Source organism: Saccostrea echinata, unplaced genomic scaffold (assembly GCF_033153115.1).
Source record: "Saccostrea echinata isolate AGI-Se365-2 ecotype Australia unplaced genomic scaffold, CSIRO_AGI_Sech_v1 ptg000010l, whole genome shotgun sequence".
Taxonomy (NCBI): domain Eukaryota; kingdom Metazoa; phylum Mollusca; class Bivalvia; order Ostreida; family Ostreidae; genus Saccostrea; species Saccostrea echinata.
In genome coordinates, this window is record NW_026889759.1 from 13,296,575 (window position 1) to 13,323,084 (window position 26,510).

The 26,510-nt window shown below is 32.6% G+C and overlaps 2 protein-coding genes across 4 annotated transcripts in view; one reads left to right on the top strand and one right to left on the bottom strand.

Moving 5' to 3' along the window:
• LOC133184438 (cadherin-23-like) overlaps positions 1 to 7,726 on the bottom strand; it is a 34,239-nt gene extending 26,513 nt beyond the window's left edge. For all 3 annotated transcript variants that reach the window (XM_061319520.1, XM_061319518.1, XM_061319521.1), the window contains exons 1-6: positions 7,681 to 7,726; positions 6,110 to 6,145; positions 5,809 to 5,901; positions 1,832 to 1,968; positions 1,289 to 1,366; positions 1,014 to 1,103 (exon numbers count right to left, since the gene is read on the bottom strand). In XM_061319520.1, coding sequence (XP_061175504.1) covers positions 1,014 to 1,103; positions 1,289 to 1,366; positions 1,832 to 1,968; positions 5,809 to 5,901; positions 6,110 to 6,145; positions 7,681 to 7,705 — 459 coding nt within the window. In that variant the 5' untranslated portion in view covers positions 7,706 to 7,726. The remainder of the gene's footprint in view (positions 1 to 1,013; positions 1,104 to 1,288; positions 1,367 to 1,831; positions 1,969 to 5,808; positions 5,902 to 6,109; positions 6,146 to 7,680) is intronic.
• Positions 7,727 to 10,279: 2,553 nt separating this feature from the next.
• Positions 10,280 to 26,510, top strand: part of LOC133184439 (cadherin-23-like) — a 31,321-nt gene continuing 15,090 nt past the window's right edge. Inside the window, exons 1-17 of the mRNA XM_061319522.1 lie at positions 10,280 to 10,336; positions 10,528 to 10,599; positions 11,430 to 11,563; positions 12,307 to 12,360; positions 12,634 to 12,723; positions 14,531 to 14,644; positions 14,754 to 14,888; positions 15,224 to 15,337; positions 15,521 to 15,599; positions 17,430 to 17,432; positions 22,587 to 22,699; positions 23,274 to 23,480; positions 23,719 to 23,874; positions 24,189 to 24,356; positions 25,059 to 25,132; positions 25,253 to 25,461; positions 25,765 to 25,966. Coding sequence (XP_061175506.1) covers positions 10,282 to 10,336; positions 10,528 to 10,599; positions 11,430 to 11,563; positions 12,307 to 12,360; positions 12,634 to 12,723; positions 14,531 to 14,644; positions 14,754 to 14,888; positions 15,224 to 15,337; positions 15,521 to 15,599; positions 17,430 to 17,432; positions 22,587 to 22,699; positions 23,274 to 23,480; positions 23,719 to 23,874; positions 24,189 to 24,356; positions 25,059 to 25,132; positions 25,253 to 25,461; positions 25,765 to 25,966 — 1,979 coding nt within the window. The 5' untranslated portion in view covers positions 10,280 to 10,281. The remainder of the gene's footprint in view (positions 10,337 to 10,527; positions 10,600 to 11,429; positions 11,564 to 12,306; positions 12,361 to 12,633; positions 12,724 to 14,530; positions 14,645 to 14,753; positions 14,889 to 15,223; positions 15,338 to 15,520; positions 15,600 to 17,429; positions 17,433 to 22,586; positions 22,700 to 23,273; positions 23,481 to 23,718; positions 23,875 to 24,188; positions 24,357 to 25,058; positions 25,133 to 25,252; positions 25,462 to 25,764; positions 25,967 to 26,510) is intronic.

Sequence of the window (26,510 nt, forward strand, 5' to 3'; positions counted from 1 at the left end):
GAAAATTTTAATCATATCAACAATTTACTGTGAAAAGAAGTAATTAAAATGAGGTTTAAAACTTGGCTTAATTTAACAACTTGGACACTGGGTGTATATGCATTTAAATTCATATAACTGAAAATAATTCAGTGTAATTGACAAAAGTATTGTTTTGTTTCCAAGCCAGTATCTCTTTCACTCTTTGTCAGTTTATGGTATAATGAACACACTATTTTGACTTTAATCAGGTAAAATTAGCAGCCATGCTCTGCAATTTTCGTCATGTTTTCCTACTTTCGGTTTAAAAAAACAATCTATATAGATCCAGATTTTATTGATTAAAATCTTTTATTAACTAACTTCATCTCCCAAAAACACTTCGTCTTTCTTTGTTTAATCCATCTTATATTATTTCAAGTAATTTTGTATCCCCTTACTGCTCCAGGCTAAAGTTACCTACTAAATCAGCTGTGTGCGTTCAAGCGAGACGTAATTTCCTACATGTACATTGCTTTGTTAATTTCATGGAGTTTTCACACCCTGAATTCACACGTCTGCTTGCATTAAATAAACAAAGGGGCTAATATGTATACATTGAATAAACAAAGGAGATAGCCAGGAGTACACACACTTTTGTATGGAATATCTAAAAAAAATTTCTTTTTCGCCACTTTTGAATTTCTTTTCGCCACTTTTGGAAAAAATTCGCAATTGGCGCAAATGGCAAATCACAGCTCGAGCCCTGGTTGTCCCTAAGACCCGAGGGTTTGGGAATTTCTCTGCCTAAAATGACATAATCCCCTGGCTATTTTGGTATTCTCCCTTAACCCCTTGTTAGGGGAGGAACCCCAGACCCCCTTCTACTTTTTAATTCCCCCTGCTATTTCAATTCTTAGGGACAACCCTGACTTCATCTACATGTTACATTATGGCACAGCCACTTGTCATAAAATACAGAGTATAACAATAGCATCTATTTGATCAAGATATATTAAATTGAATTCCTTTATCATCTGTTTCATGATATTTACCTCTGCTACTTTTGCATTGTATGGTAAATTTTGAAAAGTTGGTACTTCATCATTGACATCCAGAACTGTGATAGTAATGGAGGTATCAGCCTAAAAGAGTCAATTCATATAATTATTCCAAATCAGTCTCAAAGCATTTAAAGTCCGAGACACTCATTAAAAAGGAGAGTATGACATAAACACAACAGAATTACTTAGAGTTAATTTATTTTCCAATGATTTTTAGGGAAAAAAACTTTCAAATATTGTTACATTGTACTACTTTTGATACTTACAGACAGTCTAACTCCCTGGTTTGTGATATAGTAAGCCACAAATATCACCTTCAAATTATTTCCTGTTGAAGAAGCTGCCTATAAAAGACAAAATATTACCTGTAACCAGTAATGAATATTTACAAAATGACATCTTACTCTGGCCATGTCATGGCTCTACAGCCCATGGGTCAAAATGTTTTCACCTGCTTCATACTGGCTGTAACTTTATACAAATCAGAAAAGCATAGCACATCAGATACCCACAGGTCATCTTGTCTTGTAAGTCATCAGTATAAAGAGACATACAAAATATCAGCACATTATCTACAAGCTCAGCAAAAATTGTCTGAACTTAGTAGGTTTAACTATGATTGATGTAATGGATGGAAAGGGGAATATGTCCTAGCCATTTCATTCATGGTGTGGGCATAAAAATCACCTTACTTTTTGTTAAAAAAAAAAAAAAATACCCTATGTAAAACCCTTAAAGTTTGTAAAATTTCTGCCTCTAGTAGTTCCCTCAAAAGTCCCATGGTCAAAACATATTTTAAATCAACCAACCTCTCTATCCAATGGCCTGGCAAGCAAGACGGATCCATCCTGTTTGACATCCAAAGTCTGCTGGCTTAAAGCTTCATATAGTACTACTGCATTAGGATTTTGGGGAACATGGGCTTTCAATTTTCCAAGTTCTGTTCCTAATAATGATATGAAGAAATTAATGTACAGTGAAAAAGTTTTAGCTACCTTTGAGACAGGTTTACAAAATTTATAATTAAATAATGAAGGCAGACAGTTGTGAAAATTTAATTTCCTCTGAGGAAAAAGAAACAAGACTCCCATGGCCCAAAACATCACCTGAGTCACTCTTCCTGACAGATGAATATACAGTCAAACCTCATTATCTCGAACTCGAAGGGACCAAGAAGAAACTTCGAGATATCCGAGGATTCAAGATATCGAGGGTAAAATACTTAAAGAATAAGTGGTTGGGACATGCAAATCACTTCGATATATCCATGGTATTCGAGATATCAGTGTTCGAGATAACAAAGTTCAACTGTATTAGTAAATTACTCATTATTGTAACCATCAACTTTAATTCCATGATTTCAACAAATTAAATTTACAATATATTTACTAAGTGAGGTGAAGTTTACAAACAATACCCCTTTTCTTCTTGCAATTTGTATATTTTGTGTAAAACTTTTTGACCCTTTATTGTGAGCCCACAGGGCTCCAAGACCATTACTTGAGCCAGGTCTTGATAAGCCCTCTTAGGGACAGGGTCTTGTATCCTTTCATTCTAGAATATAAGAGAAATTAACGTAGGTCGCGGGTTTGCTGACGTCGTTAAAACTGGGTACGCAATTTGTATGATTTGGGCGACTTTCTTGTGCACATTTGATTATGACGTCACAATGAAAAAGAAATCTGCGATGATTTTTGTTTAATTAAATTCTTCAGTATATCATTATTTAGCTATAACTTTTCTTGGAATTGGTAGTTTAGTGTTATATTATTTAAGCAACAACTTATCACAAATAATGAAGGCTTTTTACGATTTGTATAGTCGATACAATACTAAGATAAAACTTTTGTTGGAATTGGTAATTTAGTGAAGAAGGTTTATTCGAATGATCAACACTGGAAATATTAAAAAAAGTTTAATTATTTATTAATCAATCGCATCTTCTCGGGCCTTTCCTGCAATCTTGGAAAAACCAGTGGTTGTTTTTTGGCTCGTCGGAAAGGCCCGAGAAATTGAGATTGATTTGTTTTCACTTGGTATCGCGAAACGATATGGACACAAGGTTCAACTGACCTTTTTTTCCCTTGACCGTATTTGAATTATCAGTTTGTTTTATTAAGAAAGAAGCCATTATCTAAAAAAAATAATCGCAAATACACCTGTTATACATCAAAAGATTAAATTTTATTTTTAAACAGGTTATTTTTTAAAATATATAGATGTACAAGTTTATCATAAATTAAATACTGCTAAGGTACGATGAAACATTGAGACAATTTTTTAGCGACACTGACCTCCTGTTAGGGGACAACTATTTGTTTCTGAGGGAGAGGTTGGGGGGGGAGGGGGGAATTTTACCGAGTCAGATTGTTTATTTTCATGTCGGTGAAGGACAGATTATTTATTTCCAAAAAAAAACAAGGACAGATTATTTATTTCTTCTTCACTAAAAAAAGTCTGACAAGCAAAAAACAAAACAAAACAAAACAAAACAAAACAAAACAAAACAAAGTTGAAAACTCCCAGAGGGGGGTGGGTCTAGATGTCGTCTTTGACAGATTATTTATTTTCTTGCCCAGTCGAGGACAGATTATTTATTTTCAACATTTTCGAGTACAGATTATTTATTTCCAAAATCTGTAAGCCCCCTCCCCCCTGAAATGATCATCCCCTAAGCAACAGCTTGCAATGCTGTAACCTACAGATTTTATTCGCTACTTTGCTTTCCATGTCCAACAAGTAGATTAATGTTATTAAAAAAAATTGGCTGTTGATTACGTCAATAAAATTAATTTTTAAATCCTTGTCCCATTTACCCCTCTGAAAATGTGGTATGTAAAAATAAATATTTTGTTTTAATATATACTGGAAAAATATTGTATTTAGTCGGGACGATATTTGGCAGAAATTCGTAGATTTGAGCGCCTTCCTGAATGGTCAAAATAAAAACATTTTATATACTTGAATTACTTGAATTAAAGGATACCGTTTTCTGCCAGCACGCTTGAAAAGAAAAATACACAGCCAAATGTAAGGATACGTCTAATCAACGAAAAAAAGCAAAACAAACAGAAAACAATACATAAAGAAAGTAAATTGGAAGAAAGAAACTAAAGGATTGATTGTTGTTTTACGTCCCTTGCGAGAATTTTCACTAATATAAGACGTACAAAAACCCTAATCTGAAGAGAAACATGTCTAACAATCATTTCATTGATATAAAATTATGATGATACGATTCAAGGGTCACTTGAAAGCAGATAGATGTGAATTTCTTTTTTTTAAAAAATTATTTTAGCTTATTTTTCTGCACTGAATACCGGATAGATATTCACGACATCAAGCATGACGTCGCGATATTTTATGACGTCGTTCTTAAAAATGTTACATTTTGCGATATAAAAGCAATTATCCACATTTAAATTACGCGAAAACTAACCCGAAGACATATTAATTTTTTCACATTGTTTTATTTCAAATCAATCCTTTGTTAAAATACCAAAGGGAAAACAATTTCGTCTGCACCATTTAAAAGTTATTGATATTTTTTGAAACAAAATCTTGCCTCAAAATGAGCCGAAAATGACGTTTTTCTTATATAATTCAATAGAATAACGTCAAAAATGTAACGACAACAATGGCATGTTTGGGATTTAATTACACAAAAAGGATGCAGATGAATTTTATAAAATTTTCAGAGAATATAAAACGAAGGTAGAGGATTCATATAACTAATTTTCATGGTATGTTTTCGGACACTTTTAAATGGCCCGCAAACCCGCGACCTACGTTAAGAAATTAAGGGATGTATTTTTTGTGAAACCTCTTATTAATTTAAAATCAAATTTGAGATTGACCATTGGGAGACAAAAAACCCACTCAATCCATTATTTATGGAAGCAATAAATTTACATGGAAAATAATGTCTTAAATTTGGGGGAGGGGGGGGGGGGAGGGAATCTGACAATTTCCAAATGGGACCAGGTTCTTTCACAGGACCCAGGTGTGGAGCATATTAACCGCTGTAAACAAGCTAGAGTCTACACTGCAAAAAAATGCTTACATTTTACTGTAATTGTGACCATTCTGTTCTTGAAAAGAATAAGTGTAAAAACTCTATCCAATAAATTTCCATGTAAAATTTCCTACTATGACCCCACCCAAGTACAAGGGGTCATGATCTGCTAAACTTGAGAGGAAACTTTCAAATTTAAGTTGTTTTTTTCTTGAGAATAAGTTTCTAAAATGATCTTTTCAGTATTTCTTAATCATCTCCCCTTGAAAAATGGCAATTGCTTTCATTTAAAGAAACTTGAATATCAGTTACCAATCAATGCTTTTGGTTGATATTGGTCAAGTGGTTATGGAGATCACTCTAAAACATATCTGACTTTCAGCAACACTCCCTACAACACCTATGACCTTACCTACTGTGAAACTCTCTACAACACCTGTAACCTTATCTACTGTGACACTCTCTACAACACCTGTGACCTTACCTACTGTGACACTCTCTACAACACCTGTGACCTTATTTACAGGTGACACTCTCTACAATACCTGTGACCTTAACTTACTGTGACACTCTCTACAATACCTATGACCTTAACTTACTGTGACACCCACTGAAACAACTACTGACACTCTAAACATCTGAGGACCTACATGCTGTATTTGATCTGGATCATACTTTTTTCCTTACATAAATATACTGCTAGCAGTTTGACAGCAGGCTATTCTAGCCCACTAGTGTATATGACACTTTTTACAGCATTTGTAAACTTACCTATTGCAACACTCTCCAGAACACCCTGTGTGACAAGTCTTTGTCGCAAGTCTCCATCTATACCTGTTGTATTGACAGTGTCGAATACTGGAGCTGTAAAAAGCAATGTCAATTTCTGTACAAGGACATCTGCCCCCGATAATATATGGACAATAATGGAAATACCCAATAGTTAACTGATGCTAATTGTAGATTTTTTTTAAACTTCGAAATATTTAAAAGCATGTCAGACATTTATAAACAGACAATTTTAATAAATATCTCTATCAGTCAAACAAACATGAAAATACATCTTTCTTACCATAATTAACTTGTCCATTTGCTACTACAAACAGTCCTGTGAATACAAAGTTATAAACAAGTTAATGTTAAATATCATTATATACTTTATTATACACAATTTTTAAATTTACATATTCCTATCACTGTATCAATAGGAATATGAATAGGCAATGATTAACATAGCCATTTGCACTTCAGCTACATTGTATCTAAGCTTTCTTTTTGAAAACTGCACCAGCATTTAATAATGCTATTTAAAGCAATATGAGCTGCATTTTTGAAAATTTAATTTTGCTGTTAAAATGTGCTGTTATGATAAATCTGTATGTAATTTTACCTTTTATGATCAAATAGACTAAAATAAAGTAGTAATTTTTTTCAGAAGAAAGATTTCTGTTCAATGAAATGTATCAGAAATCAATATTGTACAGGACGACAATAATGTAATTTTGCTTCAATCAAAGCTTATAAATAGTTCTTCCATTGCAAACATGAACAACGAAAGTTTATAAGCATTCTTTTTTTTTTTTTTGTCATTGAAATAGTTAATTACAATATTGCAACAAATATTTCCGACATCAAAGTTGCAGCTCATATTGCTAGTGTCTACAGGAAACATGGACCCCGCCATTACTTTATCAAGTGCTCTAACCACTGAACTATTCAGATCATAGGTGCTTGGTTTCAGAACCTTTAAAAAAAGTCTAGAAAGGTCAGAAACATTCAAACTGCTCCAAACTTGTTCTCTCTAGACTTTCCGATCATAGGTGCTTGGTTTCAGAACCTTTAAAAAAAGTCTAGAAAGGTCAGAAACTGCTCCAAACTTGTTCTCTCTAGACTTTCCGTGTAATTCTGGGATGTTTCTACATTTTACATAGTCAGAAATCGTCACTTCTGTTGCTTTCAGTTTCAGTGCTAGATATCGAGGATGTTTTAATTTACTGCATGTTTTATATGGCAAGTTCAAATCAGCAGACGATAGAAAGGCATTATTTAATCATTTTTGAAGCTAGATCTCACCTGACACTGGTAGGAAAAGTGAAGATATTGATTAAAATCAAGTGTGAACTGAGGCACCCCTTTAAATCCAAGATGGCAACTGTCATACCTTCACTCTTTTTATATACAGTTATGTTATTTTTTTTATTAGGTGCTAATTTCAGCAATTTTTGATTTTTAATTTACAGAGTGTATTCAGACACACCTAGCAAAACACATAATACACAAAACCATCCTGAAACCAAGTGCCTATGATTATAAGACTGATGCATGCCAACAGTCCATAGGGTAGGGTGGTGTAATTTTGAACGATTATTTTTTTTTGTACTTAAGTTTTGTTCAAGAGTGTCACTGTCTGTGTATATGCTAGAGCCATAATTACTGGACATTTTTTTTCCTTTGGAATATACATTGTTTTTATGTATTTATCATCATAATGTGAAATAATATGAAATAAATATGTTCGATTTACATGATTTGTGTGTTGGATAATTCCAAGCATTAATTAAGCATGCATATATAGACTTTATAAATCTAATGAACAATGTAAAACACCAATACTGGCAGATTTGAGTGAATAAATGTCTTTACCAGCAACCAGGAGGAGCATCTCCATGTCTTCCCGACAATGTCGACTCTATAAGATAAAAAAACACGATGTTTAATTTTGCCATGTTTAATTAATAATTATTATTATTAAAGGTGAGTTGAAATATGCGACTGTAGTTTATATTCAATAAATGTACTGATTGATCAGTATAAAATGTTAACATACTTTACTTTATACCCATTTATTTGGGTGTTCATGTTCTAAATGAGACATGTGTTCTCTAGTATCGTGAGATGTGAAACTGTGACGAATATTAATACATCCAATCCAAAGAAATAAGTAATTTCTGCATTTTGTGATATCGTCAACTGATTCTACGAGCTTACCTCTAATTGGTGTCAACTTCACACCCGATGATGAAAATCTTAGAGAAGTCCTGTGTATTGACCAGGTAAGAAAAACCGGTTTTTCAAGTTTAAATATAGCCCCGTTGTTATTATTTTCATTCATCCCGCCTACATTGAAAATGTAATAATTTCAGATGAAGAATTATAATTTTATCAAAACGAAATAGATTAACTTTTTTGTAATAATAAGTCATAATAAAATTTATTGCACTCAAAAATATATTAAACTTATTTTTTGTAGATAAGATGATGTTTAATTTTTATTGATTCCAATTTTGTTTGATGAGATACTTATTATCACATTCTTCGTTTTGGTAGAGAAAACTCCTATAAACAATTATCAGGTAAGAGGGCACATGTCATGTATATTCATTAAGTTACAGGTAGATACGCCTTTGTAAACCAGTCTTGAGGATAAAAATAGAAATCCTAAAGCATGTCTACAGGGCGGTGAGCATAAATATACTGGGTAAGTACACTACATGTATTTCATACATCTTTTCATGTATTTTGTAAATTCAGAAACGGCTGGGTTTTTTTTTACCCCATTTCCAAGAGAATTAAATTGCTGCTGATTCAGTGATCCTTTGAGCTGCTTAATAAGAGACCTAGCTACTCCCAGTATGCAGGTTAGATTATTTCAAATGAAGACTTATAAACATGTATATCAGTTCAAATGAACACTTATTTACAGCTATATCAGTTAAATTGTTTAATTTTGTCAGTGAAGTGATGTCTGTGTAATTAAAGGCAGGTATAGGTGGTATCAATTAAGTCAATTTGTGACCTGACAGACTCATAACCAAGTCATAACCAAGTCAACTCGAAGCACAAACCAAACACATCAACTCGCAACCAAACAGCAAAGTCAACTTGTATATAAAAATATAGGCTTTTATAGCAAGACCCTAGTTACGAGTTCATAGTTGGTTTTTGTGGGGATCGAGAAGTCAAGTTGTACCCTTAGATAGAGGCAAAATTATCATGTCTCCTGTCTGGTTTTGAGTTGACTGTAGAGTTTTGAAGTGTTTTATATTGTTATCATAGTTTAACTAACATAAGATTTTCATATGAAATAAATATTGGAAATATAGATCTACTTTTAATGTAATTGTGAGTTATAGCACAAAAAATATGTACTTGCAGATTTCTTGCATGAAAAACTTGAAACATCCCCCCTTTTTTTTCTTCTTTTTTAAAGGTTTTCGGTCATTTATGACAAATTATATTGTTTCTCCATGCTTTCTCAGGTTTATTTAACATTTTCATTTATACAAATAAGTAATCATGTTTAATATCAATGTGCATTTGTTAAATGTATATAATTGAAATATATCATTTACACTAAGTTATGAATCATTGTAATGTTCTATGAAGGAGTCAACTTGTAAGCAGTCTTCATGGTTACAAGTTCAACAGACTTTTGCCTTTTGGTTAGGAGTTGATGTATTGGTTTGCAGTGACTGTCAGAAATGTATATTAAAATCTGTGTCCAGTTTAATTGTAGCTTTTTGATAGATAAATATTGGAAGTTGAAACTCCAAAGAAAGGTTGTTTTGTCATAACTTTGACCCAAAGTTATTTTCAGGCAAGTTCAAGGTCACACACGAAAAATGTGTAAAATTGATGATCAATTAAGAACTTTGTAATAGAAGAACATAGGAAGTTCATACTTTACCCAAAATTAATTATGATGAGAATGTATGTCATTTTGTTGAACCAAAGTTATATGGACACTTTAAATTAATTGCAGCAGGGTAATTAATTTTTACCCTCACAGTACCTCTAGATTTGAAATATTGATTGAAATATTTGATTTGAAATATCAATTGAAATAATAGTACTCAAACAATGGGAGAATATTAAGTTTTTAATTATATAATTTAATTTATTTTTATGTCATATATTAATTGAAACTTCTGATAATTTTTTATATACTTTTAAAATAAAAGGTGTTTATTCATTTACATTGTTACATAATGGCCCTTCACAACTGGGAAAGACAAACATGTGTTAATAAGCAACAATAAGACTGTTGCTGCTTAACTAAAATTTGCTCATGCATATTAAAAATTAGATGCTCTAAAGCTGCAATAATCACAGTTTAATTTAAGCAGAGAAAGTATATCATATATTATGTATCTGCTAAAATATTTGTTGAGAATCTCACAGCATGCAATATGCCTTTTGCACTTCATTTCTTTGTTTTTTCAGGGCAGAAAACTGAAAAACAGGATGTGGCTATCATTGGTGATTGGTCTCTGCACCATTAGTGCCCTTGCTATGTTGGGTATACATGTTTTTTTTGAATATGATATTTATGATAAGATTTAACTTTTAGGGTTATGTGTAAATTCAATCTGAATACTTATTACTTTTTGTCAAGGAAGTCGTTTTAGTATGATCTAACGGATAATTTTAAAGAAGAACCACAAGTCAGATGCATTTTGTTATGCTTATTTATTTATTAAACTATTGCAGTAAGAGGTCAGGAACCTCCCACATGGATCAATGACATGAATGCATTAAGAATCGAAGAGAATACAGCAGTGGGTAAGTAATGGTACAAGCCATGCAGGTTGTACTGTCAACTGTGTCAAAACAATGTTTACTTAATATATAATTTTTTAAGTTTCTGCTCCATTTTTTACATAGTAAGAATATTGTTTTTTTTGAAAGAGGATGAAAAATTGTACAGTAACTGATATTGTGAGGGAAATTACCATTTTAACCATGTATAGTTTGAACATGAAAGAATATGTTGTAGCAACCATTTTCCTATGATTTTAAAATTAGCAAATTTAAAAGTTTCATCAATAATTTTGTTTAGATGTTAGATCATGGTGTTTGAATTAAACCTTATATTTTATGATGTAAATAATGTCTTATAAAACACTTTAATTGTAAATTATTTGGCAATTAATTCTGGAAGACAGGAAGAACTTACTTTCAAAACCATGGAAGATATATTGCTTTCTTTGCAAATCTGATAGTGAAGACAGATTTCAGTCTTAGGCAGTAATCGTGTAAATCAACTATTTATTTGGATAAATATATTTTTAAAAAGGGCTTTAAGATTAGAAATTGTGATTTGATTTTAATTCAGATTTTCCACATTTGATGTATTCACTCATAAACATGTACAAACACAAATCAACCGACCTATTTGCTTCTAAATTTCACTGACATTTTACATACCAAATATTTTTGATTTATTTAATATATTAGTAAAAATCAATTTGTCAATTTTCTTTGGCATGTACTGATATTGATATTTTTTGTGCAGGGATGGAGGATGAATAATTATGTATGTATAAGATTTAAGTCTTTTGCTGTAAGTGAGATGAAATTGACTATTAATTTTTCTGTATATGTGTTAATAGGAACTGTTGTATATACACTATTGGCCCAGGGAGGGGGACCTGATGGTATCACCTATGATATGCTAGAAACAGATAAATTCATTGTCAACAGAGCAACAGGTGAAGTAACATTGAGGAGGCTGCTGGACTATGAGGTAATTTAAATGTATTTTAATTTCATATGCCCTTTTGGGGGGTCAGAGGTCAAGGTCAGAATTTATGTATTGTATGTAATGGTCTCTATATGATAACTTCGATTCGATTTGAGCTTATGCAATGAATTTTTATATCATAAGTTAACTTTGTATGAGTTAATAAAGTAGACCCCATTGATTTTGAGGCTAAAAAATCAAGGTAAGAAATAAAGAAGGTAATAAGAAAGGGGATGCTTACTCCTCCATGGTACCTGATCCCATCTCTGATGTTTTAGAGGTCAGTATTTGCTCTGCTCCCAATTTATATTGTTTCAATGGACCTGTGAGCTTGATTACTGTTCATAATCTCCATATTTCATTCATATATATTGAATCGAATGGTTTTCAGATGATAAGAAGTTCTCTGTGACTTTTCACAATCAAACTGAAGTGGTAACTCTCTTTAGCTTAAAAAGGGACCTCTATCAAATTTGAGGTCAAAAGATTAAAGGTCAAGGTCATTCCTTCAATTCTTTTTAGGTCTTCCAGCCACTTACTCTGTCCCTTAGTAGTGAACATAAATTCATGGAATAATCTTGTTGAATTTTACAGTCAATTCAAAATGAAGATCCATTTTGTGGATTTTTTTTTCAATAGAATGAATTAATGATTTGTTTATATGGAATTCAAACCCATGTGATTGAGATAGTTAGAATAGAAATTGATTTTATGTACATAAAATGGTATATCCTTATGTATTGTAGACAAACCCAACTTTACTAGTTACAGTGAAAGCCACTGGCAGCAATGGATTAGTGGTAATTAATAAGTCTTTAAAAATTATGATAGTTGTAACCTGTAACTACTAAATAAATATTTTTTTAAGGTAACAAATACTTGTACCAATACATGTATCAGTATCTTAATGTGACTTAAAATTTGTATGCCTGACAAAGACTAACACACATTGAAAAAAAATAATATGATTGAAGAAAGTTTAAGAAAGAAAAGTAGGATAAATGAAAAAGCTTGTGTTCAGGTAGTTTGATTATTATCAATTAATGATTTGTGGTGATTGTCTTCAATTATAGGCTCAAAGGCAGTCCAGAGTCGTTATCATTGATGCTAATGATGAACCACCCGTATTTGCTAGAGACACACTGACAGCACAAGTGTCTGAGGTGAGTTATGATTTTCAAATGCATGTAGAATATTACTCAATAAGCATGAAACTTAACTGATTTTTTGATATGGCGGAATCATTGATTTAAAAATATAAATGATATTGAATGAGCTAACAAAATTTCATCCAGATTTACCAGACATACTGGTAATTGTATGCTCCCTTTTTTTAATTTTGGAAATTACATAAATTTAAGCAACTACAGCTAAACTTCGAAATCTCGAACATGGATATCTCGAATACCCTGGATATGTCGAAGTAAGGCCACGGTCCCGACGAAATTTGCTTTATAAATGATTAAATAAACCCCTCTATGTCGAACACGGTAATGTCGAACACCCCGGTTATCTCGAAGTAAAATTGTGTACCCATTCATTAAAATCACATGCGTTATCTCGAAGTCAGGACAATTTTCCGCTCTGATGATCAAGTCCGTTAGGTAAACTGAACGCGTTATTGATAATACCTACCTGTCTGTCACGCTCGGGTTACCTGTGTTCCTGTGATCAACAGATAATAGCGCATTAATTATACGAAGTGTATGTATGGCTTACCTTGATTGTAATTATGCAAGCCAAAGGTTGTGTGTATTAGTCTAATGCATACGCGTGGATGACACGTTAATTGTTTTGTGGCTTGGGTACGTTTATCTTGATAATCGCTATTTAATGCTATGTGAAATAGACGTGCATACATAGTTTATGGATATGAAAGTGAAAATTATAAACATCGAAGTAAAACAAAATTTTGTAATTTAATGCAATTAGAATTTATTTTCCCTATATGAGCGTGCAGAATTTACAATCATCTGTACACACCACCATGTGAGCATGTGTTGCAGTGAAAACTTGTGCTATAGTGCCCTGTGATTCAGTGTTGTTCTGTTGTTAGACAAAAGTGCATGATTCTTCTTTTGCATTTGATTTTATTATGGTAAAATAATTTTCTTTTAACTGATTTTACATGTGTGAACATGTTTTTCCAATAAAAGAAAATGTATATTTCGTTTGCTAGAGGTTGACTTGCCGCGTTGGTAGAAGGATTATACTTCTGTGCATATTATACAAGCCTTTTATTTTGTAAATCATAAAGAGGATGTAATTTTTTTTTGGATTGCTAAATACATGTACATGTATATTAAAGAAATCGTATACAGAATTTCGAACAAGAAGGAATTTGACATGTTCTTACTATTAAGTACATGTTCATTGCACTAAGTTTATTTGAAGTTCATTTGAATTATAACCCTCGATATGTCGAACCCCCGGATATCTCGAAGTTCATCAACGGTCCCGTCAACTTCGAGATAACGAAGTTTAACTGTATTGATAAAAAATATAAATAATTACATGTATTATACAGTTTAATAACACTTAAAAATTATAAGTTAAAAATTCATTATATGGTATTTGTGATATAGATGTAGGCCATAACCTTTAATAAATTAACCCCCTATCCCCACCCCTTTTCGATGGGATTACTGACAACACTTTACAGGTAAAGAACATCTAAGCTGAAAAATAACAGTAGCTGAACCAGTCATGGTGTAAACACAGTTGCAGTTAGTACTGTATTCAAAACCTGCAGTTACACAGAAAGGATTAACAAACCATGTAGGGGATGTGGTCTAATAACTGTACTGTACCTCAACCATCACCTCAGGGTCATTGGTGGGGTTGGTATTGCATGGGGTTACGTGTATATAGTTGATAGCTGCAGAATTTCATGGCTATGCTAAGGTCCATAAATCTTATTTTACATGTCTGTTTTGCTCAGATTTTGAAGAAGTATTTTTTTAATCTTAGGATGCAGGAATTGGTACAACAGTGTATATCAACCTCCGAGTCACTGATGTTGACACATCTAACACTGGTACAATTACGGTGAATTGTAATGTTACCAAAGCGTTAGCTAGTCCTGTAAGTATGCATTATCATGTAGGAAGATTATAAGGTACATGTACTTGATTTTTTGTTAATATAAGAATTTTGAGATTTTTCTTTTTTTTTTTTTCATTTGTTTTTCTAGTACGTTGATGTTTGTAACAAGTTTAAACTAAGTCGTCAGACATCTTCCAACAAGGATTGGAATGGATTTATTTATTTAGATGGAACTCTGGATTATGAAACTAGACCATTTTACCAGATGCCTCTAACAGCTTTTGTAAGTACTTGATGACATTCACCGTAAACTACAGGGCCTTAAAATACTACCACATTTGTCTCCCCTGACAGCTCATGATTTTTTCTATGCTCAGATGAAGGATGATGGGACTTTTTCCTGACCCCCAAAAAGTGAATGACATCTTAAGGGTTGGTCCAGTAAAAATAAAAGGAGATGAAACACTTAGAATAGCTAGATAAAAAAAAAAACATTTATGAACTTGACCTTTGAAGAACCCCACCCTCATAAGTTAAACCCTAATTTTGAATGGAAGAGCCCAAACCTAATCTTGAATAAAAGAAATATTAGATTGTTTTTGTTTTCTTCTTTGCTAGGATGGTGTACACTACACAGACAGAAGTTTAGAAATAACAGTGTTGAATGTCCAGGATGCCCCACCCAGATTTATTATAGCCAATGATGTTAACAAACCAGAAGGATTACCAGCGGTAAACTTACCTCCCTTCTCATTTAATAGTTTTACAAGAAATGTTTGTCAAGAAATTTATGTATGCAGATCATTCAAAGTTCTTCAAAGATCAAAGATTCAAAATATCTGCAAAATATTTAAAATAATCAGATTATAAACTACATGTATCACTGGTTTAAATGCTTGCTGTTTGTGATGACAGGGCACTAATTTGAACTATGTGAAAGCAGTAGATGGAGACACAAGCAATCCAAGAGACATTCAATATTATTTTACAAGAAGTAAGTTTTACAATAAATTAAATAATTTGAATATTTGAACCAGCATGCATTGATTTATATTTTCACTCAGTGATTGGAAGTATTTTATATTGTGTTTTGTTATTGCAATACTTTTTCTCTTCAAGGACATATGAAATGCATTTTTGTTTTTTAGTTTTATAAGTTGTGCAGAATTAAGAGGAAAAGATGTTCATAATTGAGGTACATAATTAGCCCTTTCCTATGGAAGGAAAAGTCCTGAATGATAATTGGGATCCCATGCCAAGGGGGGTGCCCTAAAATTATCAGCCGATCTGTCTGTCAGTCCATCTGTTAACATTTATGTAAAATGATAACTTGAGCACTTGTTAACCTACAGACTTCATATTTGCTATATTTACATAGCTGAAGGATAATTAGTGGATGACAAAGTTTTTAGGTTACTTAAGTAGTCAAAGATCAGGGTAAAAGTCAAAATAGTATATCTTAGAGACTTCATACATGCTACAGTAACATATATTGAGGCAAAGAATGTTAGTGAAAGACACCTGTAGTTTTTGGGTCACTTGGTCAGAGCTCAAGGATATTGATATGATGCAATAACTTGGACATTTCGTAATATAAATATTTCAAATTTAGTGTTTAGATGGGGAAGGAGATGTAGTTTTTGGGATCGCTTGGTCAAGGTCAAGATTATTCATGATCATTGTGTTGCAATATCCAAAATATTTTGTAATCAACAGACTGTGAAGGTGGGAGAATGATGAGAGAAAAGAATCTAGAGATTTTGAGGTCACTGCCAAAGGTTAAGGTCAATGTATGAAGATTATTGGTATTATCTTTGTGATGTAAGGCCAAAGGGCCAAGACCATTGATACTGTTATTTCTTATTTAAGTGATTCAGTATACTAAATATGGAATTTTTAAAAAAAATAATGTAAACCACTTTGACCTTTGAATGAATAACTTACAATATTTTAAAGTTTATTCCTCTGACCATTATTTACCAATGTAGAGTCATCCAAAGGTCAAAGTGGTTTATACTCACATGACCACATTTTGATATGATTAAAATTTTTATTATATTCCAACATGCAGGCTTCTTATTCATGAATAAAAAATAGAAACCTTTACTGATTCTTGGGTATATTGGTAAAAAAATTAAGATTATTAATTTAAATAACCTTGTTTGACTTTGTCAGTTATCTAAAACTTTAACCAAACTTTAACTTTGGTCATAACTTTCGAACAGTTGGTGCTAGGGCTTTCATACTTCACATTTGTATTTCTTGTGACAAGACCTTTTCTTGCGCACCATTAATTTTGACCTTGACCTCGACATTTGACTTACTTTTGAAAAACTTTAACCTTGGTCATAGCTTTCGAACAGTTGGTGCTAGGGCTTTCATATCTCACAGGTTTACTCCTTGAGACAAGACTTTTCTTTGGTTATCAACATTTTCAATCTCTTGACCTTGACTTTAAAGTTTGATTTGTATTTGAGAAACTCTCATCTTCACCATACGCTGCTATATGGGGGCATCATTGTTTCACAAACACATCTTGTTTTAAGCTAAAAAACTGATAATGATATAATTTAAATGCATCTGGTTTCGCAAAACAGAAAGAGAGGAAGACTTTCCCAGAGTCTTTCCATTATTTTAATTGTGCACAGTGAACATTGATTTATATATTTTACCATTTTAAGTTGGTATATTATGTTTTGATTCATTTCTTTTTGTTTGTTTGTTGTTTGTTTATTCATGTAGTTATTTACATTGTTTATTAAATTATTTTTTTGATATTTAGTTCAATGATTTTTTCTTTTCACAATTTTCACTTCATTTACAGATGGTAAGTGTACAGCACATTACAGTTTTCTCCCCTTTTAAGTTCTAGAAATTGCACCACAGTAAGCTTAATTTAACATTAATGGCCAATTTTTTTTTACCTTATAATTACTAAAAATAATTGCAGTGGTAAGGAGAAGGAATAAATATTGAACAACTCTTATGTTTTCAAGAGTTGGTCTGCCTAAACTTTCTAAGTGTTAAGTTTTCGGGGTTTGTTGGTTTGGTAAAATGGAATGTAGTTTATTTAGACTGCTAATTTTCTTTGACCTTTGGATTTTTGTGTATTTTTTCAGTGTTGTGTGCTCATATTTTCTTATGAAAATGAGTCTTTGTTGTCAGATATAACATTGCACATTTATTTATAAATATTGTTTATTCTTACAGTAAAATTAATACCTCAAATTATCTTATAAACTAATATTTATTAATTACTTTTTTATTTCTGTTATATACAATATTACATGTATAGGATCTTTAGAGAATTTGAAACTGTTTATTTTGCCAAAGACAAGAATTTAAGAGTTTATGCAAATGGTAAAGTAATGATCCATTGTCCAACCTGTATGATCTCTCTGTCTATTTCTTTATTTATAGAAACAATTTTTCAAAATTTTGTCCAATGTAAAGAAAACTAGGTTTACTACTAAAAGATACATGACTCTTGTTATTATTTTTTTTTTTAAATTTCAATAAATGATGCTATCAGTGAAAACCACCTACTTCTACAAGTTTTGTAAGATTTCAGTACATTTTGGTATTAAATGATACAAGCTATATACATGTATTTAAAAAAAAGATCAAAGGTTTAGTCAGGATCATTTGTTAAATTAATTCAAATTTAACTTCTCCGTCAATATTTGTCTGATTTTATTAGGCAATATTTCTGCAAGTGTCACCTTTTTTATTTCAAGAAAAATAATTCTTTGAATTAATTTTGGAATATGATTGTGAGAATGTTATTTAAGGTAGACTTCAGTAAAACAGGCTATATAACAGCTCACAGACAGCTAAATCTAAAAAATAAAATAATAGCACATTCAAAATTATCTATTTTTAATTTCATTTTACACCAAGAGAACATAATTATTTGATCACATGAGATTTTATTGACAAATCTCTAAGATTTAAGGTACCAGCTAGTAGTTTCCTTTTTCAACCATACCTAACAGTGTAGATAAGGGGATACATGTATACATACTTTTTTAGCTCACCTGAGCTGAAAGCTCAAGTGAGCTTTTCTGATCACCCGTTGTCCGTCGTCCGTCCGTCCGTCTGTCCGTCCGTCCGTTTGTAAAGTTTTCACATTTTCAACTTCTTCTCAAGAACCACTGGGCCAATTTTAACCAAACTTGGTACAAAGTACCCTTGGGTGAAGGGGAGTTTAAATTGTTAAAATAAAGGGCCAAGTCCCCTTACAAGGGGAGATAATCAAGAAAAGACAAAAATAGGGTGGGGTCATTAAAAAATCTTCTTCTCAAGAACCACTGGGCCAGAAAAGCTGAAACTTAAGTGGAAGCATCCTGGGATAGTGTAGATTCTAAATTGTTAAAATCATTACCCCCGGGGGTAGGGCGGGGCCACAATAGGGAATCCAAGTTTTACATTGAAATATATAGGGAAAATCTTTAAAAATCTTCTTCTCAAGAACCACTGAGCCAGAAAAGCTGAAACTTAGGTGGAAGCATCCTTGGATAGTGTAGGTTCTAAATTGTTCAAATCATGACCTGCGGGGGTAGGGCGGGGCCACAATAGGGAATCCAAGTTTTACATTGAAATATATAGGGAAAATCTTTAAAAATCTTCTTCTCAAGAACCACTGGGCCAGAAAAGCTGAAACTTAGGTGGAAGCATCCTTGGATAGTGTAGGTTCTAAATTGTTCAAATCATGACCCCCGGGGGTAGGGCGGGGCCACAATAGGGAATCCAAGTTTTACATTGAAATATATAGGAAAAATCTTTAAAAATCTTCTCAAGAACCACTGAGCCAGAAAAGCTGAAACTTATGTGGAAGCATCCTGGGGTAGTGTAGATTCTAAATTGTTGAAATCTCGACCCCCGAGGGTAGGGCAGGGCCACAATAGGGAATACAAGTTTTGCATTGAAATATATAGGAAAAAACTTTAAAAATCTTCTTCTCAAGAACTGTTGAGCCAGAAAAGCTGAAACTTATGTGGAAGCATCCTGGGGTAGTGTAGATTTTAAATTGTTCAAATCATGACCCCCGGGGGTAGGGCAGGGCCACAATAGGGAATACAAGTTTTACATTGAAATATATAGGAAGAATCTTTAAAAATCTTCTTCTCAAGAACCACTGAGCCAGAAAAGCTGAAACTTATGTGGAAGCATCCTGGGGTAGTGTAGATTCTAAATTGTTAAAATTATGACCCCCGGGGGTAGGGCGGGGCCACAATAGGGAATACAAGTTTTACATTGAAATATATAGGAAGAATCTTTAAAAATCTTCTTCTCAAGAACCACTGGGCCAGAAAAGCTGAAACTTAAGTGGAAGCATCCTGGGGTAATGTAGATTCTAAATTGTCAAAATCATGACCTGCGGGGGTAGGGCGGGGCCACAATAGGGAATACAAGTTTTACATTAAAATATATAGGAAGAATCTTTAAGAATCTTCTTCTCAAGAACCGCTGAGCCAGAAAAACTGAAACTTATGTGGAAGCATCCTGGGGTAGTGTAGATTCTAAATTGTTCAAATCATGACCCCGGGGGTAGGGTGGGGCCACAATAGGGAAACATTGAAATATATAGGAAAAATCTTTAAAAATCTTCTCAAGAACCACTGGACCAGAAAAACTGAAACTTATGTGGAAGCATCCTGGGGTAGTGTAGATTCTAAATTGTTCAAATCATGGCCCCCGGGGGTAGGGCGGGGCCACAATAGGTATTACAAGGGGGGAAGTCTGGTAATGAACAGCATGGCCAAATTTACTCAGGTGAGTGATGTGGCCCATGGGCCTCTTGTTTGTTTTCCATAACCTCTTTTTAAAAACCATAACCAGTAGAGCTTCAGTCTTGGTTTTTGGTTTTTGTTATATTAATTCTGTGTAATATTTTATTATGCTTAAACAATGCTTCCTTTTATGTATATTATTTAATATTTTTTAAAAGCACAAATTATTACTTTTCAGTGTAGGATTTTTAGCTCATATGTGCTGAAGGTTCATTTGAGCTTTTCTAATCAAAATTTGTCTGTTGTCTGTCATTGACAATATAAACTTTTCACAACATCATCTTCTCCAAAATACTGGGCCAATTTCAACCAAAATTTCCACAAGGCATCCTTGAGTGAAGGGGATTCAAGTTTTTGTATGAAGGCCACATCCTTTTTCAAGAGGAGATAATTAAGAATTAGTGAAAATTTAATGGCACCTTTCAAAAGTCTTCTTCTCAAGAAACATTAGGCCAGAAGAGTTTAAACTTATTTGAAAGCTTTATTACAAAATCTACATTCAGGTTTGTTCAAATCATGAGCCCCAGGGGTAGGATGGGGCAATAATAGTTGATCAAAGTTTTACATACTGGTATGCATAGAAAAAAAATCTTTAAAAATCTTTTCTCAAGAAAGGTAAAGCCAGGAATAGACATATTAATACTGAAGTATCCTCAGGTAGCGTAGATTTAAGTACTCAAGTACCCCAAGGGGTAGGGTTGGGCCACAATAAGCAATCAGAGTTTTACATAGGATATAGGGGAAAAGGTCTTTAAAAATCCTCTTCTCAAGAACAGCAAATGCATGATTTAAGTCATATTGATATGGAAGAATCTTCAGGTAGTGTAGATCCAAGTTTGTTCAAATTATGACTTCCCAGGTAGTTGCTGGCCACAATAATGATCAAAGTTTTACTTAGGAATGTATACATGATAAAGGAAAAAGGTCTTTAAAAATCTTCTCAAGAACAGCCAAGGCATGATTAGTCATATTGATACTAAATCAGCCTCAAGTAGTGTAGATGATTTTTTTTTCAGATCATGACCCCTTTGAGTAGATTAGGGCCACAATAGGCAATCAGAGTTTTACATAGGAATATATATTGGGAAAAAATCTGCTGTTGAAGAACAATAAGTTATATATAAATAGGACTTAGGTGAGCATTGTAGCCAAAGAGCCACTTGTTTTTTTACCCTCTTTTCATCATTTTTTTTAGAGTAAAGTCAGCTTAAATAGGTCTTCATCTGTATGATTTACTTAATTACCAGTTATTATAACAGTTTTACAAATTCAACTCAAACTACATATGACACATCATAATGGTTTCTTAAATACATTCTTCATTTGACGAACCTTTCATTTTTATAGGATATGGAATAAGAACTGCTTTTTTTAGTCTCATTCCTATTTACTCAAAGTGCTGTGTGAAGGAGACTTACATGTTGAGCTTTCATAAATGTTCTTTCTCTCTCCAATGCATTATTTTCAGTCTTGAGTGTACATAGTATATCAGATAATTTAAGACTGATTTTTTTTAGAACACATGAATACAAAGTACAGTGTATTTACAATAAAATAGATAGGAAACTTATAATACTTATTGCTGGTTAAGGAGTAAATATCATCAGTTGATTTCTATCTGAGTAATCTAGATTATATTCATTTGTTAGGTGTAGTGGATATGGTTTGACAATTTTTCTTGCAATTTTAATTCGGAACACGATTTTTGCATGCTGCGACAAGGTTTGCAGACTGCATATTGCTTTAGTTAGTTGAACGCTTTTAGAATAACAGAGCTTTATCAAATTAAATAAAAAAAATTTTTTTGAAAAGCATAAAAATTGAAATTAAAAATCACAGAAAAAAAAAAATGCAAGCAATGAAAGTATGTACTTGAAACTGTCATGCAAGCTGAATGGTGAATATACATGTACTGTTTTTAATGGTCAGTTTCTAAAAAGCTTTAAAAAAAAAATAAAAATTATAAAAGCAGATTTATTTCAAAAACAAGCAAGTACTCTTCTTAAAATCAATTGCCTTGGTAGTTAAGTAAAAAATATAATTAAGAATCTGTTAAAATGAATTAAAAATGAATTTGATGTCTGACAATTTACATACCTCATGATAAGAAATGTTGAAAAAAAACCTTAATTGTTTTAGATATCCATTGTCTAATAAGCTAACAATGTCATTTATATTTTTTCTTGCAGCTACTGGAACCAAATTTGCAATTGATCCCATAACTGGAAATATAACTAATACAATCCCTTTGGATCGGGAAAGTCCAGAATTTTCCAGGGGTCATGAAGATTTGGGCATCATTGTAAGTAATAGAATACCGGTATACTGTTGTGTAAGATGATTTCATGTTACAATTAACCAACTCCAACCAATTCAGCAACGGCACAAAAATTCTTGTCTTTTATTTATGCGTTTCAATTTGAAATAAAAGTCCTTACCTCAAAGATGTCAATCTCTCATTTTTTGAATATCTGTGGGAAAGATTTACATATTTTACATTTGTGTGATGTTCAAAAATTCAATTCCAAATGCCTTTTTTTAGAGAAGTCTGTTCTCTACTTAAAACTTATCATCCTTTTTATTTTTCATTTATTTTCAATTATGGTAATACATAAAGTCAACATTCCTACAATTGATTGAAATGATATAGTATGAATTCTTGTCAGTTATGTCACCTTAATTTGTTCATAACTAAAAGACAACCAACCATATGAATGTAATTGCTCAGTTCCCACTACCAATAAAAAAAAATATATGAAGTGATGTCCAACCCTCCAATACACTTTTTTCAGGAATAGACCTCATGCTTATGTTTTAATTTTCATTATATTTATTGCTAGTCTTGTACAGGTTAATGCTCATCAAAATATTTTTAGGCACGTGAAGTCATCAGTTTAAACCCACTGGTGCTGGGAGATGATGATCAAACAACAGCTAGAACTACAGTTCGCATCAACATTTACGATATCAACGACCAGGCACCAACCTTTAACCCTGTCAACTACCAAGTATCCATTCCTGAGGATACCCCAAACAAAACCCCCCTGCCTAACCTGAGTCTGAGTGTTACTGATTTAGATGTCGTAAGTTTTCATCAAATTCTGTCCTTAGATTCTAGCAAATAATCTTGCAAATATGGATTTAAAATTCTTCAAAGTAAGTGTATTACATACTTCTTTTTATTTTCTTTTGAGAAATGATATTTGATTGTCAGTTTTTGTTCTGTGTTTAATTATTCATAATAACTTATATAGATTTTGATATTTAAAAATTTGATGTCATGTACTCATTAATAATCATACATGTGATTGTATTGGACAGGGACCCAATGGTGTGTACACTCTGACCATGGACCAGTACACAGCTGAGTTTGAAGTCTCCCCTTCTGTTGGACAAGGAAGCACGCCAGCCATTATTCTTGTCAGGAATACCTCCCTCATAGATTACGAAAGGGGACCAAGACAGTACATCATGAGGGTAAGGTGGAATGTGATAAAGAGAAGGGGTCCACTAAAATATATTTGGAGTGAAAGTTAAAACTAAAAACCTCTTGGCAGCCTCTGCAGCTAGCTTAGTCTTATGTTAGATCTTTGGTTGTAGGGGCTGCATGTTCAAATTCTTGTGATTTTCCAGTTCCAATAAGCATTATGTCATTGATTACTCAAAAGGTTATAAATTCTCTCTGATTAATAATGAAGAAAAAAAATCACCATAAACGGTAGGTATTTACTATTTTAGAATTGTTTCCTACAGGTATGTTTTAATGTATGTTGTATTCTTTGTGGAATTAGGTGGTTGCTATTGAGACTCAAAACCAAACAACTAAACAATCAGGAACAGCCACAGTTACTGTGAATATTCTAGATGTCAACGACAATCTGCCACAATTCAATCAACCCAGCTACAGCGAGAACATTCTGGAGACTGCCCCAGGTGGCACCAGTGTCACCAAAATACAGGTATTACCTCCCCTTACTATAAGTGCCAATTGTCTGGAATTTTTCGTTGTGTGATAGAAATTAATGTTTTTTTTGTTAGATATACTTGTTATAGGTGGCTGTTACCTATCAGTTTGTTTCTCTTAAAATTTATTTTTCAATGTTGCTCAATCATTTTTTTTCACTCATCTCAACAAAACTTGGGTATAAGTGTGGACAGCATCAAGATACTTAATTCTATTTACTGATTTTTGATTTTGATAAACAGTGCTGCCATTGGTATTAAAAATAATGTGTGACAGTTTGTCAAAATGCTCCTTTTCCTACAGTTTGGCCTGATTTCATTAAGATTTGGCACATTGGTAGACTACATATATATTATTTTATTTATTGAATTTCAGTTTCATCGAACCTAATTCTTTATATTGGTTTTTGATTTTTGATGAATGATTTGCCATAGTAAAGTAATTAAAGAATAATTTGTCAATTTTTTTTCCCAAATACATGTACTACTTCTCTTATCATTTTGGTCCGATTCTTAAAAAAAAAAATTATTTTCAAGCATTCTATAAATTTATTTTAAAAATAGACATACTAATGATTGATTGTTAATTGCATTAAATGTTGTTTCCATGATAACTAGAAATAAAAATTTTCCTATTGAATAACATAAAATATTGTATCATTGTGTGAGACAATACTGTATCACATTGACTTTTTCAGGCAACAGATCCTGATTCAGGCATTCGTGGCACCAATGGTATTCGGTTTGGCCTGATTGGTGATGGCACAAATCTGTAAGAATTTATATGAAAGGCAATTTAACATGAAGTCCGTATAAAAGATAGAATTTATTGATTCTGTTTGTCAGCTTATTGTTAAAATATATAATTGCCATTCAAATGTTTTGACTTCAGGTTTCGAATCGATCCCTCTTCTGGAGTTGTATTTGTGGAAAACTGTCCCACCCCTGGTGACGGAAATTGTATTGACTACGAGAAAAAGCGACGTTATGATCTGACTGTGACGGCTCGAGACGAAGAAGGATCAGGACAAGCAGTTACTATCAACCTCATCATCAACATCTTGGATGTCAATGACAATGCCCCAGAATTCACAACTGCAGGTATGCTTTGTATGCTTAATCAGTTGAATTAAGTCATAAAAAAGAATGCTTTCCAATTTCCTGCAAATCTTGTAGTCTAGCATACGCAAAGGTACACTCGTCGAACCTTGATTTTGATAGAAAAAAAGACATGATTTCAGTGTAAGTGTATCTTTATTCAGACCACTACAAGTGGACCACATTTTTGTTAGAGATATTTTGTTTTTTGATGCAGAAGTTTACTAAAACATGCATGTTCAAAAAGAATTCACATAATTTTGTTCAGTTACCAATATATAAGAAATGTTCTTATTTTTTCTACAGAATATACCAGTTACATTGAAGAGAGCAAGACAGAGCCTAACCCAGTTGTCATAGTAACAGCCAATGATCCTGATTCTAACAGTGCGGTCACACATTCTGTGGTTTCTGACACTACCAACCTGTGGCAGATTGATCGAAACAGTGGTAAAGTCACAGCTAAACGACCCATTTATTACAGTGACACCCCATCAAACCAAGGATTGTAAGTAACCTTCAATGATTTGGGGGGAAAGGGGAGGTAAGTTACAGCTATTAACAATAGGGTGGTGTGCGGTAGCAGATGGTGGTCTTTCTTATGAAAACTAGGATAGAATCAAATACAAAAGGTAACTCAGTTTGAAGATAAACTGCCAGCTTTTAAATTGGTCTAAACATTTGTTGAAAACTTATGTCAGCTTATTCAACTCATTCTGATTTTACTTTTATAGAATACTGTAAAAGCAGAAATATTTGATGGGGACGGGGATTAAATTTAATATATTTCGTTGTTAACAATTATCAAGAAATTAAATCCCACATAAAATATTTATATGACCATAAATTAAATAGGGTTATTTTTGAAACAACGAAATTTAATGCCCATGAAAGCTTTTTAGAGGACAAATCCCTACGAAAATATGGACTTCTACAGTATAGTATTAAATCAGGGTTGAAACTAGAAGTGAAAATTAGAGTTTTGATTAAGTTTTTGCCAAAGTGAATGCAGTACATGTAAAGAAGTCAAGTTTCTGGTTGAGAAATCAGAT